Genomic DNA, 17,430 nt, shown 5'->3' with positions numbered 1-17,430 from the left:
ATTCCGCGGAATTCTGATACTGTAGTTCTCTTCAGCCTTTGAGTAACTGGTCATTCCTCACTTCTGGCCTTACAACCTCCACTTGAGGACAGCAAAGCCAACTGGGAGAGAAACTGAATTAAAGCCTATTGTAAGCTGAGAAGGCAAGTACTACAGGATACATGACATTCTCTAGGCTTGGGGACTGGTTCCTGTTTGCAAATTAAAACACAATGCCTACCCACCCCAATTCGTTTCTATTAACCCTGAAGTGTTACTGGCAGGGCCAGAACCCATTGCCCATCATTAGTTGCCACTGAGAATGCAGTGGTGAGATACCTTCTTGAACCACTCCAGTTTCTATGAGGATGACACTTCCACAATGCTGCTGTGGCACAAACCTGGTGTTGTTGCTGCTGTTGAGTAAAGAAGCACAAAATGGATATGGAGCAGAATGAAGACATTCACTCCATCTTTTCAGTGCTGCCCCTCCCAATGAGAAATTCTTCATTCACTGCCAGGGACAACATTTCTCCTATTGCAAATGTTTCTTTTGCCAATTATTTTAAAGCTTTTCAGGGTTATGGGGAAAGGCAAGAGAGTGGACCTTGTTGAGTAGTCCTACAGAAACCCAGTACATACATGAAGGACTGAATGGACACCTTCTCTCCTGTAAATATTCTATGATTTGTGAACTGTTCCAAATGGCTTTATATATGCCCTGTTCTCCCAATACTCTTATGTGCTGTTTCGGAAGCCCCCAAAACCTGGCTACTCAAATACCGAGGGCAAATTTAAGAAAGAAAGAAAAAATAATATTTTCAAGTAGCAAACAGGCAGCAGCTTTAAATTAAACCATATTGACACACCCACATTAACTTAAAAACTACAATAGCCATGACATGAAAAAGCAGAAGAAGATGCTAAAAGTAAAATTTCTGAAGACAGCACCTAACAGACCCCTTCTAAATCCTGTACCTTAGAAATTCCAGTTCTCATGGATTTACTGTGGGCCCCACTCCACTAATTCCTGCTCCTATAAATGTGAATCGGCGTGGAGCATATCAGCCTTTGCTGATGTATTAATAATTTTGGCATGCGTAGCTACAGTACGGATACGCTGGCCCAATGATGGGTGAAGAAGTATGATTTTCAGAAACCTTAACCATTCAGAGGCACACAGTCAATTTGCTGTAAGTAGCACTGCGTAATGGCACAGAGTTTAGCTGCTACATGTGTAAATTTTCAGCTCCAGCTCACATGGAGCTAGCATTTAATGACTGTTTCGCATCTGTACAAAGCAAAGGCATCTCCAGTTATATGTGTGGACACACTGCCTTTAAGTATAGTCATATGCAAAACCTGGATCAATTAGAAATGCAAAACCTCTTGGCTTACTCCAAATGTTAACTGCAGCTCAACTCAACTACAGAAGCATAGAAAATAGGAGGAGCAGACCATTTAGCCCATCAAGCCTGCTCTGCTATCAATATGATCATTGCTGTCTAATTTGGTTAGAACTTTATAGATTTCTATGAAATAAATCGCCCTCCACACCACTCTCCCACCTCTCTATTTTTCTAAACTCCAGTGATTAAAGTCCTAACTGATCCAGCCTCCCTTCATATGTCTGTCCTAGCATCCCAGGAATCAGTTCATTGCACCCCCTCCATAGCCAGAACATACCTCCTCTGTTAAGGAGACCAAAACCACATACAATATTCCAGGGTGTGGTCTCACCAAGGTCCCTGTAAATTTGCAGCAAGATTATCCTTGCTCCAGTGAACAAATCCTATTGCTACGAAGGCCAACATAGATTTTTCTCTTCATTTGCATGCTTCGTTTCAGAGAATGGTGTACAACACACTCAGGTCTTGTTGTATTTCCCCCTTTCCTTATCTATTGCCATTCTGACAATGATCTGCCTTCCTGTATTTGCTTCCAAAGTAGATAACCTCACATTTACCCACATTATACTTTATCAAAACAGAGACTAAACTTGGGACTTGCCAAACTAATTGCTATGCATTTCCTCAACTGAGCTATCTCGTCAAAATGCCTTAACTTGTCAAAAAGTATTCACTACACAGTTGTTGTTGTCCCCTGAATGTGCTTGCATATTCACACAAAGATATAAGTAAATTAATCCAAAGCTTAGTGATTGCTGATTTTGAATAGCTTGAATTGGGATTGGGTTCTTCCATCCACTTCAAAACATTTAGTATAAATCTATTATTTTGAAAAATCCTTTATTCATGGGATAATGAATGCAGCTGGAGGTCAATTAAAACTTACCTGCCCCATGTATCCTGACCATCACAGGTCAAAGGTCGCAGTTCATCATAAGGGAAAGCGTTCTCCAGGTAATTGTTGTAGGCATGATAAAACATATCCTTAACTCGCTGTCTGTGACCGGAAATGGGGAATGTGGGAGGGAGAGGAAAGAAAACAAACATCGCTTAGAGATTTTCCATGCAGTTTATTTTAATTTTCCAACCAAACCCCAGAGAAGCACAAAGCCCAAACACTTAGAAATATAGAAGTGCTTATGTTGGAAGGAAATTAAATTAGCAAGGTCACAAAGTGGTCTCTTCTACAATGGGGAGACCAAAGGCAGACTGGGAGACCATAGAGGTGAGGAGTCATAGAGGCAGACCCTTTAGTCCAACCAGTCCATGTCAAACATAAACCCAAACTAAACTAGTCCCACCTGCCTGCTCCTTGTCCATATCCCTCCAAACCTGTCCTATTCTTGTACTTATCAAAATGTCTTTAACGTTATAACTGTTCCCGCATCCACCACTGCCTCTGGAAGTTCATACCACATGTGAACCACCCACGGTGTAAAAAAATTTGCCCCCTTCTCTTGTTTTTTAAAATATCTCCCACTCACCTTAAAAATAGACCCCAGTCTTAAAACGCACCAACCTACAGAAAAGACACCTGCGATTTTTCCTATCCATACATCCATTCATCTTACTGTGATCTTATAAACTTCTAGAAGGTCATCTTTCAAACTCCTACATGCCAGTGAAAAAAGTCCCAGCCCATCCAACTTTTCTTTATAACTTAAAAGTTCCATACCCAGCAACATCCTGGTAAATCTCTTCTGAACCTTCTCCACCTTAATAAACCGGCCCGTTCAGTTAGCAAGTGTGACTCCAACTTTCCCACGGCCAGTAATTTGACTTCTTCACATTGCTCTGACAATTACATTTGTGCCTCTGGTCCACCGCTAAATTTTTCAAATCTCACAGATGGAATTTGTTCAAGTATGTAAAAAATTTGTTGTTGGGATGTGAGCATCACTGAAAATGCCACCAGTTCTTTTCTACCCATCTCTACCTCCCATCTGGGTGACTGCCTCGGCTATTTCAGAGGCAAGTAAGAGTCAATGACATTGCTGTAGGTCTGGAGTCACATGCAGGCCAAACCAGGTAAGCACGGCAGATTTCCTGTAACAGGTCAACACTATTACAGGGATATGGAAATCGTTGAGAGGGTTAGGGTTAGGGTTAGGCAGATTTCCTTTCCTAAAAGAGGTTAGTGAACCTGGTGGGATTGTATGACAAAATAGTAGTTTCATGATCATTATTGATGAGGCTTTCCTTTTATTCCAGACGGCCAGGAAATCAGAGAAGGAATGGTACTCTTGGGGTGCTGAAAGGCAAGGATAGATTTTGGTCACAGCATCATACTGATGGTGGTGGAAACGGCAGAAAATGATTCATTGAATTTTACCAATCAAGAATTTTAGATGTTTCAAACAAATCAGTTTCTCATTCTTTTAAACTCCAGGGAATATAAGCCTAGCATACTCCATCTCGAGGGCAATCTTTTTAGCTCACGTGTCTGGAGTTCAAGTCTTTAGATTACTTGTACAGTAACCTGATCAGTATACTCTGAATAAAAGAAAAATTCCAAACAGCAACAGCAGGTCACTGCAAAAATTTCCTTTATGATCATACGCTCAATAGCTGATGTCTATCAGCTATTGTCTGACACCTATGGAAACATCATGATATGTCAAACTAGGCTACCAAGAAATCTACACTAATTCTCTCTGAAGCAGCAAACCATAAACCAGCTTTAACCTAAAACTGGATTTACAAGTTACTCACCAGATTGCAAACAGGTTTCTACATAAATCAGGGCACAATGCAGGACATAGCTGTTCATAAATCCAAGGCAATGTTCAAATGTTAGACTTTTAACATTAATATTAATACATCCCCGCATGGGATCAAATTCATAAATACGAGCATTCATAAGTCAAATGCTTGTAAATCAGCGTCCTCATGTAATTACAAAATGCAACATTACAGATGTCTTCCTCGACCCAAACAAACAGCCATCACCACAGAAGTTGCTCTCTAAATGTGCTCAATCAGTGCCCTCCATCTCTTGATTCTTCACCTTAATAATACAACGAAATATCAGCATAAATCTATTGAGGAACAGTTACCTGGCTGACAGGGTACACTTTCTACCTATTATGTAGCACAACATGTAAGGATTAAACTGGATAAGTCAGTGGCAATAATATACCAGATAGAATACAAGATGAAGTGTGAAGTTATCCTCTTTATTTAGAAAATCAGAAAAGCTGATTTTTTTTAACATTGTCAAGTACTTTGGAATATGTTGGTATTCAAGCAGATCAGACTGTAACTGAACATGCAGAAGCGGCAAGCAATAATTTGTTAGCCTTCATTATGAAGGGATTGGACTATAGGTAAAATAAGCACTACTTTATTAAATAGAGCCTCAGTGAGGTGACACTTGGAGTTATGTGTAATGTCGGTCTTTTTACCCAAGGAAGGGTCACACTGTCTGACAGAAAGATTGACTTGGGGACGAATTAATTTTTCAATGTGGAAACCAAGCAGATTAGGCCTAAATTTTCTTGAGCTCAGAGGAATTAGAGGTTTTTGAAGCATTTAAATTCTTGAGAGATTTCAGAGGTTAGATACTGGGACAATGTCATCCCAGTCAAGACAAACAATCTCAGAAGGAGCGGCCTGTCATTTAAGATTGGGATGAGAAAAAATTTCTTCACTCAGAGTTGTCAATCTTTGGAATTCTCTATCCCAAAAACTTAATGAGTACTTAACCACTGAGGATATTCAAAACTGAGACTGATAAAGTTTGGATACTGAAGAAATCAAGGAACATGGGGAAGAGTGAGTAAACTAAATCGGTCATAATTTTACTGAATGAGGGAGCAGGCATGATGTACCTATTGGTCTAGTTCTGCTCCTACTTCTTCTGATCAGCTACATCCAGGCAGTCCTGCTCAGTTTGGCAAATACTAAGTCCTCCAAGTGCACATGGTTGGAGGTTTGGGTTGGGATCCTGTTCTAGTTTAACCACATAACACCACAGTTTTCCACTGATCTCCTTGGTTATGAGGACAGTGAGGAGTAAAGCCTGGATTCCAATAATGAGCCATGTCCGTCTACTCAAATCACCAATTGTACTCTGCAACACCGTGGACATATGGCCCCCATGTTAGATGGTCTACCACAGAGGCTCAATTTGTTTCCAACCTTCCATAACTAAATCGACCATCTTAGTGCCACCTCGACCGCAGAGAGGCCACTATGAAATCAGATGGGTTCAATGGCAAACTTGGTCACAAAATTACTGACAAACACAGGATCCGGCCCTTTCAAAGCAGATAGCAGTCATCAGCAGTTGCTCACAAGTGGCACAATGAACTAAACAAAACAATGCAAAGGTGTCTTTTGTATCATAGCACGGGCGCACATTATATCCCATCGGTCCAGGTCATCTCATCACAAAGGGTGTGAGTGCACTACAGAGAAAGTACAGAGAGATCTGCAAGTATGTTGCCAGGAATGGAGAATTTCAGCACGTGGACAGGCTAAATTTGTTTTCTTTCGAATATGAGGATAAGGTGTGATGTAAATTTAGGTGTAGAAAATTAAGGATTCAAGATAAGAATGGATAGGAAGGACCTATCTCCTTTAGCATTGAAAGCAACAACTTGCAGGCACAGATTACAGGGGAACAAAACAAAAATTGCTGGCAAAATTCAGCAGGTCAAGCAGCATCTGTGGGGAGAAAGCAGAATTAACGTGTCAAGTCTGGAGACCCTACATCAGAACTGAAGGTTCTTAGAAGGGTCCCAGTTCATCCAGTGGGTAGTTGGGAATCTGGAATTCACCGCTTGAAAGGCTGGTACAAGCAGAGACCCTCATCATATTTTACAAATTGAGGTGCTGCAAACAGCAGGAGTATGGACAAAATGGGCACAGAATAGAAAAGGTTTGGCCAAAGAAAAGAGAGAGCTCAGAAGAGCCAGGAGAAGACATGAGAAGTTGTTAGCGGATAGGATCAGGATAAACCCTAAGGCTTTCTAAAGTAAGATTAGGGTCAATCAAGGATAGTAGTGGGAAGTTGTGTGTGGAGTCAGATGAGATAGGGGAAGCACTAAATGAATATTTTTCAACAGTATTCACTCTAGAAGACGACAATGTTGTCGAGGAGAATACTGAGATACAGGCTACTGGGCTAGGTGGGATTGAGGTTCACAAGGAAGAGGTATTAGAAATCCTTCAGAGTGTGAAGATAGATAAGTCCCCTGGGCCAGATGGGATTTATCCTTGGATCCTCTGGGAAGCCAGGGAGGAGATTGCAGAGCCTTTAACGTTGATCTTTAACTCGTCATTATCGACAGGAATAGTGCCAAACGACTGGAGGATAGCAAATGTGGTTCCCCTGTTCAAGAAGGGGAGTAGAGACAACCCTGGTAATTATCGACCAGTGAGCCTTACCTCAGTTGTTGGTAAAGTGTTGGAAAAGGTTATAAGGGATAGAATTTATACTCATCCAGAAAAGAATAAATTGATTAGGGATAGTCAGCACGGTTTTGTGAAGGGTAGGTCGTGTCTCACAAACCTTATTGAGTTCTTTGAGAAGGTGACCAAACAGGTCGATGAGAGTTAACCGCTTGATGTGGTGTATATAGATTTCAGCAGGCGTTCGAAAAGGTTTTTCACAATAGGCTATTGTACAAAATGCAGAGGAATGGAATTGTGGGAGATATAGCAGTTTGGATCGGAAATTGGCTTGCTGAAAGAAGACAGAGGGTGGTAGTTGATGGGAAATGTTCATCCTCGAGACCAGTTACTAGCGGTATACCGCAAGGGTCGGTGTTGGGTCCACTGCTGTTTATCATTTTTATAAATGATCTGGATGAGGGCGTAGAAGGATGGGTTAGTAAATTTGCAGACGATACCAAGGTCAGTGGAGTTGTGGATAGTGACGAAGGATGCTGTAGGTTGCAGAGAGACACAGATAAGCTGCAGAGCTGGGCTCAGAGGTGGCAAATGGAGTTTAATGCAGACAAGTGTGAGGTGATGCACTTTGGTCGGAGTAACCGGAATGCAAGGTACAGGGCTAATGGTAAGATTCTTGGTAGTGTAGATGAGCAGAGAGATCTCAGTGTTCATGTACACAGATCCTTGAAAGTAGCCACCCAGGTTGACAGGGCTGTTAAGAAGGCATACAGTGTTTTAGCTTTTATTAATAGAGTGATCGAGTTCCGGAACCAAAAGGTTATGGTGAAGCTGTACAAAACTCTGGTGCGGCCGCACTTGGAGTATTGTGTACGGTTCTGGTCACCGCATTATAAGAAGGATGTGGAAGCTTTGGAAAGGGTGCAGAGGAGATTTACTAGGATGTTGCCTCGTATGGAGGGAAGATCTTACGAGGAAAGGCTGAGGGACTTGAGGCTGTTTTCGTTAGAGAGAAGAAGGTTGAGAGGTGACTTAATTGAAACATATAAAATAATCAGAGGGTTAGGAAGGGTGGATAGGGAGAGCCTTTTTCCTAGGATGGTGACGGCGAGCACGAGGGGGCATAGCTTTAAATTGAGGGGTGAAAGATATAGGACAGATGTCAGAGGTAGTTTCTTTACTCAGAGAGTAGTAAGGGCATGGAGCGCTTTGCCTGCAACGGTAGTAGATTCGCCAACTTTAGGTACATTTAAGTCGTCATTGGACAAGCATATGGACGTACATGGAATAGTGTAGGTTAGATGGGCTTGAGATCAGTATGACAGGTCGGCACAACATTTGAGAGCCGAAGGGCCTGTACTGTGTTGTAATGTTCTATGTTCTATGTTAACATTGATATGGTGGGCTAAACTACCCTTTCTTTACTGTACATCTTTCTGTGTTAGCTTCTCAAGTGCCAGAGGTTTACTGTTGCATCGGGAACCATAATTCAGAAATGCACCAGGAAATTAAACTCAACCACCACCTATAACTTTTTGTCAGAAGGCAAAGTGATGTCAAGGTAGAACAAACTACTAAACCCCTATTTATCAGCAGAGGTTTGGGGTTGCAATCGTGCTTTGTCTAAGCAGCCCAACGCTTGTTCAGAAACGTGAAAGGCTAAAGCACAGTTCTCAAACCTTTCCATCGTGTCAAATGTAATGCAATGCTTCCCCATCACCAGGGCAGACAGTGTAAAGGCTGAAGTCCCAACTTCTGCAAGACAACTGCAAGTGGGTAATAACCAGAGACACTCACATTCTGTGAACGAATAAAAAAACGCCACAGCAGAACTTCTGCTCCCCGGAAACTTAAGGAGGAGGTGCACTTATTTGCGGCCATGGTTTATCTTGCCCACGACTAATCAGGAACTCCCTTTTGCAGCCCTGTTTCCTTCAGGCAATGCAAGGCCAGCAGCACTGACCTGTACTGAGCCATCTCCTCCGCCTGGATTTCTTTGCCTTTTGCATTATGGCCTCCCGCTCCGACAACTATGGAGAAGCAGGCGGTATAGAAGATGCCGAACATGGATTTGTATTGATTCCGCGGCGCCGCTCTTCCCGGGACGGTTTGATTGACAGCTGCTGTTCCCGGGGCACAGTCCCCTCGCACGGCCCCTCTGCAAACCCGGAAGCAAACACCTCACTGCGCCTGCGCCTCAGACTCAGCAGCGCTCACCCAGTCCTTGTGTTTCAGTTTCGCAATTGCTGGTATTAATTGTATGTTGTATTTTATGTTGCAACGTTGCATGTGGTTCAGTTTCTCAATGGCCTTTCTTTTAATTGCATGATACATTTCATATTTACAACGATGTAGTGCACTTTCTAAATGTCTGCTTTTAATTGCATAATATATTTCATATTAGCGCAACTGTAAATGTCTGCTTTTCATTGCATGATACATTTCATGTCAGCCCAACAATATATGTTGTGCAGTTTCTAAATGTCTGCTTTTAATTACGTGATGCATTTCCTATTGCAACAATGCGTGTAGAGCTGTTTTCAATGGCTGTGCTTTTAAATGCGTGATATATTTCATATTGCAATAATGCACATGGTGCAGTTTCTCATTGGCTCTGTTTCAGAGTCATGCAATCAAACAGTATAGAGACAGACCGTCCAGTCCAAATTGTCCATGCCGGAACAAGTTTTGATTGATTGATTGTTGTCACGTACCAGATGCAGTGAGGAGTGTTTGTTTTGTGTGCTTTACAGGCGGACTGTACCTTAGAAAGTGCATCAGGGTAGCAGAACAGTGTGCAGAGTACAGTGTTACAGCTGCTGAGAAGGTACAGAGAGATCAAGATTAACATTTGAGGAATGTGTTCAAAGGTCTGATAATAGCCGGGAAGAAGCTGTTCTTGAATCTCTTCGTACGTGCGTTCAAACTTTTATATCTTCTGCCCGATGGAAGAGGGTGCAAGAGAGTGTGACCTTGGTGGGAGGCATCTTTGATTATGTTGGTTGCTTTCCTGAGGCAGTGGGAAGTATAGATGGAGTCAATGGATGTAAGGCTGGTTTGTGTAATGGACTAGGCTGTGTTCACAACTCTGTAATTTCTCACAGTCTTGGGCAGAGCAGCTGCCATACCAAGCTATGATGCATCCAGATAGGATGCTTTGTATGGTGCATCTCTAAGAATTGGTAAGAGACATTGTGGACATGCTGAATTTCCTTAGCCTCCTGATGAAGTAGAGATCTTGTGCTTTCTTGACTGTCACGTTGACATGGGTGGAGCGGGACAGATTGACGGTGAACATCACTCCAGAAACTTAACGGTCTCAAATATCTTCACCTCAGCACTATTGATGCAGAAGGGACATGCCCCCCACTTCATTTCCTGAAGTCAATGACTAGCTTCTTCATTTTGCTGATGTTGATGGAGAGATTGTTGTCTTTACGCCATGCCACTAAGGACTCAATCTCTTTCCTGTACTCTGTATCGTCGTTGTTTGATCTGACCTAAAATGGTTGTGTCATCAGCAAACTTTCAAATAGAGTTGGGGGGGGAATTTGGCCGCATAGTCATGAGACTGTAAGGAGTATAGCACGGGGCTGAGTACTTAGTCTTGTGGGGCATGAGTATTGAGGATTATGGGAGAGGAGGTGTTGTCACCTGTCCTTACTGACTGTGGTCTATGAGCCAGGTAGTCGAGGATCCAGTTACACAGGGGGAGCCGAGACCTAGGTCTCGGAGCTTAGAGATGAGTTTGTTTGGAATTTTGGTGTTGAAGGCGGAACTGTAGTCAGTAAGTAGGAGCCTGACGTAGGCATCCTTGTTTTCGAGATGTTCAGGGATGAGTGCAGGGCCAGGGAAATGGCGTCTGCTGTGGACCTGTTGCGCCAGTGGGCGAATTGCAAAGGGTCAAGGCAGTTTGGTAGCTGGAGTTGATATGAGCCATGACATTGTGGAGGTCAGGGCCACCGGGTGGTAATTGTTGAGGCATGCTGCATGGTTTTGCTTTGGCACCGGGATGATGGTGGTTTTCTTGAAGCAGGTGGGGAATTCAGATCACAGTAAGGAGAGGTTAAAGATCTCTATGAATACTCCTGCCAGTTGGTCCACACAGGACCTGAGTGCACAGCAAAGACTCGATCCACATCAAATGCATTCTGTGGTTCACAGGAGGCTGATTTAACACCTATGGCAGTGACTGTGTGTACATGTACGTCTGAGGCTGTTGGGAAGGGTGACATTGTTTAACTAACCTTCTGTTCAAAGTGAGCAAAGGATGCTTTGAGCTTGTCAGTTAGGGCTGTACTACTGTCTGCGATTCTGGCCGACATAGATTTGTAGCCCATTATGCTGTGTAAGCCTTGCCATAAACAATGGGTGTCCGTGTGGTTAGTCTGCATCTCAAGTTTAGTTTGGTATTGCCACTTGGCATTTCTGATGGCCTTATGGAAGCCACAACTGGATTTCCTGTACAGGTCAGCGTTGCCCGACTTGTACGCCCCAGACCTGGACTTTAGCAGGAAGTGGATCTCCATGGTTTCCAATTGGGTAACATCTGGATAAACTTCTTCGGCATTCAGTCATCTACACACTTATTAATGTAATCTGTAACAGTAGTGGCATTTTTTTTAGGTTGGCTGCTGAGTTCTTAAATATGGACCAGTCCAATAACTCTAAGCAGTCCCATAGCAGGTCTTCCATTGCCTCAAGACCAAAACTGCACTACTTTCTGTACTGGCCCGTCACGTTTCAATCTCTGCTTGTAAACAGGGTAGAGGATCACCGGCGTTGTGATCTGATTTTCCAAAATGTGGGCGGGGAATGGAACAGTAGGCATCTTTGATAGTTGCATAGCAATGGTAAAGGATGTTCAGACATCTGATGGGATAGGAGATGTATTGATGGCATTTTTGGTATCATATTCTTAGAGTTGACCTGGTTGAAATCACCGACTATGATGAACAAGGCCTCGGGATATTCTGTCTCAAGACTGTTTGTAGAGTTGCATATTTTGTCAGTTGCACTCTTCGCTTGCACATGGGTTTGGATGTAGATCACTCACGCCGAAGGTAGTAGGGACGACACTTTACTGGAGGATATTCTAGGCCCGGGGAACAGTAACTCGCCACGGTCACCACATCTGAGCACCACGAGGTATTGATTAGAAGGCCGATACTACTGTCAAGTTTCCCAAACTAACCTAGCCCCACTTGCCTGCATTCAGCCCATTTCCTTCTAACCCTTTCCTATTCATGTACCTGTCAAATGTCTTTTAAACGCTGTAACTGTACCTGCATCGACCACTTCCTCTGGCAGTTCATTCCACGCCTGATCCACCCTGTGTGTGAAAATGTTGCCTGTCTGTTCCCTTTAAAACCTTCTCCTCTCATATTTCACACTGCAGCTTGCATGTAGTACAGTTTCTCAATGGCTGTGTATTAATTTGAAATTACACAATACATTTCATATTGAAATGATGCACATGGTGAAGCTTCTCAATGGCTGTGCTTCTTTTAATTTAACTTTTTTTAAATTCACTTGTGGGATGTGGGTATCGCTGGCTGGGCAGTATTTACTGCCCGTCCCTTGTTCTCCTTGAGAAGGCGGAGGTGAGGTGCTTTCTTGAACTGCTGCAGTCCACCTGCTGTAGGTTGACCCAAAGTGCCCTTAGGGAGGAAATTCCAGATTTTGACTCAGTGACAGCATAGGAACAGCGATATATTTCCAAGTCAGGATGGTGGGTGACTTGGAGGTGGTGGTGTTCCCTATGTCTGATGCTGTTGTCCTTCTCGATGGAAGTGGTCGTGGGTTTGGAAGATGCTGTCTGAGAATCTTTGGTGAATTTCTGCAATGCATCTTGTAGATAGTACAAAAACAGAATTGATGGAAAGACTAAGCAGTTCTGAGGAAGGGTCACCAGACCTGAAACGTTAACTCTAATTTTTTTCTTCGCTGATGCTGCCAGACTTGCTGAGCTTTTCCAGCAACTTCTGTTTACCTTCCTGATTTACAGCATCCACAGTTCTTGTGGTTTTTATTGTAGATAATGCACACTGCTGTTGCTGAGCATTGGTGTTGGGGGGAGTGGATGCTTGTGAATATGGTGCCAGTCAAGTGGGCTGCTTTGGCCTGGATGGTGTCAAGCTTCTTGAGTGTTGTTGGAACTGCAGCCATCCAGGCAAGTGGGGAGTATTCCATCACACTCCTGACTTGTGCCTTGCAGAGAGTGGACAGGCTTTGGGATTTAGGAGTGACATCTTTTGAATGTCAAAGGCAGTGGTTAGATCACCTCTTATAGAGTCATAAAGTCTTAACTAAACTTGTGCCATTTGTTTGTGATGTTATCTCTGTAAACGTTTTCTATTCGTGTACCTATCCAAATGTCATTTAAATGTTGTAACTTTACCTGCATCTACCACATCCAGTGGCAGTTCATTCCACTATTGCCTGGCATCTGTGTGGCATGAATGTTACTTATCACTTGTCAGCTGAGTCTAAATACTCTCCAGAACTTGTTGTATTTGAACACGGACTGCTTCAGTATCTGAGGAGTTGCAAATGGTGCTGAACATTGTGCAATCTTGATTTTAAGGATGGAGGGAAGGTCATTGATGAAGTAACTGAAGATGGTTTGGCCTAGGACACTACCCTGAGGAACCCCTGCAGAGATGTCATGGAGCTGAGATGACTGATGTCCAACTGCATGGTATATTTCATGTTGCAACAATGGATATGGTGTAGTTTTTCAATGATTGTGCTTCCTTTATTTGAATGGTCCACTTCATATTGCAACTTTGCATGAGCTGCAGTTTTTCAATCGTTTTGCATTAATTTGTAATTTGCATGACACATTTCATATTGCAACAATCTCGTGCAGTTTAGTTCAATGGTTGTGCTTTTAATGGTACGTTGCATTTCATATAGCAATAGTGTTTGTGCTTCAGTTTATCAATGGCTGGCATTTTTTGTAATTGCATTGTACATTTAGTATCATGCAGTTTATAAAAGACACTCCAACTTCTTGACGGTGATGGTCCACACCAAGCCCATCCACCCCCTCCAGCTCCTTTTGCAAAGCTGTTGCTGCCAGAGCAGTAAGGAAGACACTGGGGTGCGCAAATACAGTTAGTGTCGCTCTGCCGTCTCCTGGGAAGTACTGGTGGGAATCAACGGCGCCCAAGACCTATCCCATAAAGGCAGAAATGGATTGGAGAATTCTTTGGTCCTTCCAAACAGCCTGAAAAGGAGAATACAGAACTCTCAGAAGATAAAGTCAATAGCAGCAAGGCTGAAACAAGCAAAGCTTCAAGAAATGATTTGGAGGAAGCTGCTTTAGACAAAGAAAACTGAACATGTCTTATCCACGACCATCTACCACTTGAATAGACCTCCCTTGACATGTATTTTTGTACATATGTCTATTTCTATGTAGTATGGATTTCTTAGTTGTCTTGTACAGAAAGTTAAATATCATTAGAAGCCATAATTATTGGACCAATTCAAATGTTACTGGATAAATATTTTGGTCCAGGGCCGGTGGTCCCTCAGCTAAATAAGGCTTGCAATCTACGTTATGTTTGTTTACATTACATCTTTTGAACGCCTGCTCAAGTTGATGGATGAGATTGGACATGAGATGAAATCTTTCATAATACATGACCTGTAATCTAATGTTTTAATGGCCTTGCTGTATCTTTGCAAATTGTCTTTTTTATAATAAACTTTTAAACTTTGTGCAAAAGAAAATACATTAGCAAGGATCCTGTAAAGAATACTAATTTGGTCCCAGCAGGAATATGGCATCCAGTTCTTAGTGCCAAGCTTTGGGAAAGCTGTGAAGGCAGTAGAGAGCATGCAGAAAAGATTAACTAGAATAATTCTAGAGTGAGGAATTCGGGTATGTAGATAGACTGGAGAAGTTGAGGCTGCATTTCTTGGAGAAGAGATAGTTGAAAGTAAGTTTGATAGAATTATTCAAAACCTTGAGAGGTCTGGACAGAGTATATAGGGGAAAACTGTGTCAACACAGTGTGGAGCTGGAGGAACACAACAGGCCAGACAGCATCAGAAGAACAGGAGTATTGACGTTTCGGGCCTGGACCCTCGATCAGGACTCTGATGTAGGGGATCCAAGCCCGAAACATCAATTCTCCTAATCCTCTGATGCTGTCTAACCTGTTGTGTTCCTCCAACTCCACAGTGCCTTGACTCTGGCTCCAGCATCCACTGTTCTTGCTATCTCCTCAGGAAGAACTGTCCCAATCATGGAAAAGTCAGCAACAAGTAGACACAAATTTGAAGTAGTTGGCAAACAATGCAAAGAAGCCATGAGGTAAAGTGTTCAGTAGCAGATCAGATCTGGAATGTATTGTCGAAAATTGTGATGGAGGCAAGGATCATCACAGGAAGGGGTTAGGGGGTTATTATTTTGAAAGGAAGAATGTGCAGGGTTATGAGGAGGAGACAGGAGAATGACATGGTGTGAAATGCTCATTTTGGAGCTGGTGCAGATGTGATGGACTCAATGGCCTCTTTCTGCACATTACCAATGCTGAAGATAATTGGCAAAATGCCAGGAAGAAAGGCCGGGACCGTTTGGAAGGGCAGTAGAAACAGATTCAGTAATAATAAAGTTTAAAATGGAGGTGGACTTGAAGACCAAAAATGAACAGGCTTTTGGGAAAGAGCAAGGTAAATCGGGTATTTAGATTGTTTATTCAAACAGACAGCGTAGGAACAATAGGCCCAGTTGCTTCAGTTGTTCTGTGGTTTGTCAAAGGAATAGAATTTTGTTTAGTGAAAATTACTTGGATGGTAAATCAGCATGTCCTGTCTGGCCTTCCGTGAAAGCCAAATAAGTTGTAAAGTCCTGGAATGAACTGTATTTAGATTCCAAACAATACACTGCATTCCAAATTAAAGCTCACTACTTAAACAGATGAGAATTCAAAACAAAATCTGGGAGAGGATATAAGAAAGAACTGGCATGAATAATACTTTTATCAGACAGCTCTGTTGTTAAATGATTATATCAGAGGGAAACTAATCCTATCTTTGCTCCACTTAATAATTCATGAGTTCTGCAGTCTTCTGCAGCATTGAGTGCATAGAATAGCATTTACCTTCTTAGCATTGCATTTCTTGTTTAAGCTGGACATGCTGTGAGCAATTCCACACGGAATCCTGCCATTTCCTACATGGATGTAATTAACACCATGTGGATTTTCAGCAGGCTTCAAAACTTTTGAAAAGTGGTGTCAAGAATGCCATGCTCGATTGAACAGAAATGTTTATAAATATTTCACGTTAACGCTCCCCTCCAGATCTATAGAGTCGCGTTTTAATTTTTCATTATGCTTTTGTGACCTTTCCTGGGAGTGTACTAGTCCATAAAACATTTCATGGAAAACTCTTCTTTTAAAAATTGCCTAAACGCTGTCCCACCTCCTTGACCTGTCCCCTCCCGACCTCCCCACCTATTCTCTCCTCTCCACCTATCTTTTCACTCCATCTTCGGTCCGCCTCCCCCTCTCTCCCTATTTATTCCAGAACCCTAACCCCATCCCCCTCTCTGATGAAGGGTCTCGGCCCGAAACGTCAGCTTTTGTGCTCCTGAGATGCTGCTTGGCCTGCTGTGTTCATCCAGCTTCACACTTTGTTATTTTGGATTCTCCAGCATCTGCAGTTCCCATTATCACTAAACACTGTGCTTGCCTTTATTGCTCAGTGCATTGAGTATAAGAGTTGGGATGTCATGTTGCAGCTATACAGGACTTGGTTCGGCCACTTCTGCAGTATTGCGTGCAGTTCTGGTCTCCCTGCCATGGGAAGGATGTTGTGATACTGGAAAGGGTTCAAAAAAGATTTCCAAGGACATTGCCAGTGTTGGAGGGTTTGAGGGTTACAGGGAGAGGCTGAGTACGTTGGGGCTCTTTTCCTTGGAGCGTCAAAGGCTGAGGGGTGACCTTATGAAAGTTTATAAAATCCTGACGGGCATGGATATAGTAAACAGACAAGGTCTTTTCCCTTGGGTGGGGGAGTCCAAAACTAGAGGGCATCAGTGTAAGGTTAGAGAGGAAAGATTTCAAAGGTACCTAAGGGCAACTTTTTTCCTGCAGAGGACGGTGTGTGTATGGAATGAGCTGCCAGAGGAAGTGGTGGAGGCTGATACAATTACAACGTTTAAAAGGCGCATGGATGGATACATAAAAAGGAAAGGTTTAGAGGGATGTAGTCAAAATGCTGGCCAAGTGGGACTAGAGATTTATATAGGATATCCGGTCAGCATGGATGAGTTGGACCGAAGGGTCTGTTTCTGTGCTGCATATCTCTGACTCTGTGACAATAAGGGGAGGTACTGGCATTAGCATTTGGTTATGAATCCAGAGACGTAGGTAATATTCAGGCGACCCTGGGTTCAAATCCTGTCACAGCAGATAATGGCATTTGAATTCAGTGAAACTCTGGAACTAAGAGTCTCAATGATGACCACAAAACCATTGTTTGTCAGAGAAACTCATGTGGTTCACTCATGTCGTTTAGGGAGAAAAACCTGTTGTTCTTACCTAATCTGGGTGACATGTGATGGCACCAGAGCCACAAAGATTTGATTGGCTGTTAATTGCCTCTATGTTACCATGGCTGAACTATAAATGCTGACCCAGCTAGTGCCACCTAAATCCCATGACGGAGT

At 42.8% G+C, this 17,430-nt stretch overlaps 1 protein-coding gene and 1 long non-coding RNA gene across 3 annotated transcripts in view; one reads left to right on the top strand and one right to left on the bottom strand.

Moving 5' to 3' along the window:
* edem2 (ER degradation enhancer, mannosidase alpha-like 2) overlaps positions 1-8,917 on the bottom strand; it is a 38,949-nt gene extending 30,032 nt beyond the window's left edge. The window contains exons 1-2 of one of the 2 annotated variants that reach the window (XM_048550582.2): positions 8,707-8,917; positions 2,275-2,385 (exon numbers count right to left, since the gene is read on the bottom strand). In XM_048550582.2, coding sequence (XP_048406539.1) covers positions 2,275-2,385; positions 8,707-8,810 — 215 coding nt within the window. In that variant the 5' untranslated portion in view covers positions 8,811-8,917. Of the gene's footprint in view, positions 1-2,274; positions 2,386-8,540; positions 8,672-8,706 lie in introns of those variants that run through there. The other variant, XM_048550583.2, reaches the window with a different exon arrangement.
* LOC132210747 (uncharacterized) lies at positions 8,631-14,415 on the top strand. Its single transcript, XR_009446917.1, has 3 exons — positions 8,631-9,001; positions 13,330-13,443; positions 13,726-14,415. It is a non-coding gene; the product is annotated as an uncharacterized LOC132210747 (long non-coding RNA).
* The last annotated feature ends 3,015 nt before the right edge of the window (positions 14,416-17,430 follow it).

The sequence above is a fragment of the Stegostoma tigrinum genome, chromosome 19 (assembly GCF_030684315.1).
Source record: "Stegostoma tigrinum isolate sSteTig4 chromosome 19, sSteTig4.hap1, whole genome shotgun sequence".
Taxonomy (NCBI): Eukaryota; Metazoa; Chordata; class Chondrichthyes; order Orectolobiformes; family Stegostomatidae; genus Stegostoma; species Stegostoma tigrinum.
Note: the sequence above shows the minus strand (reverse complement) of the source record. Positions and strands in the feature narration are given on the sequence as shown.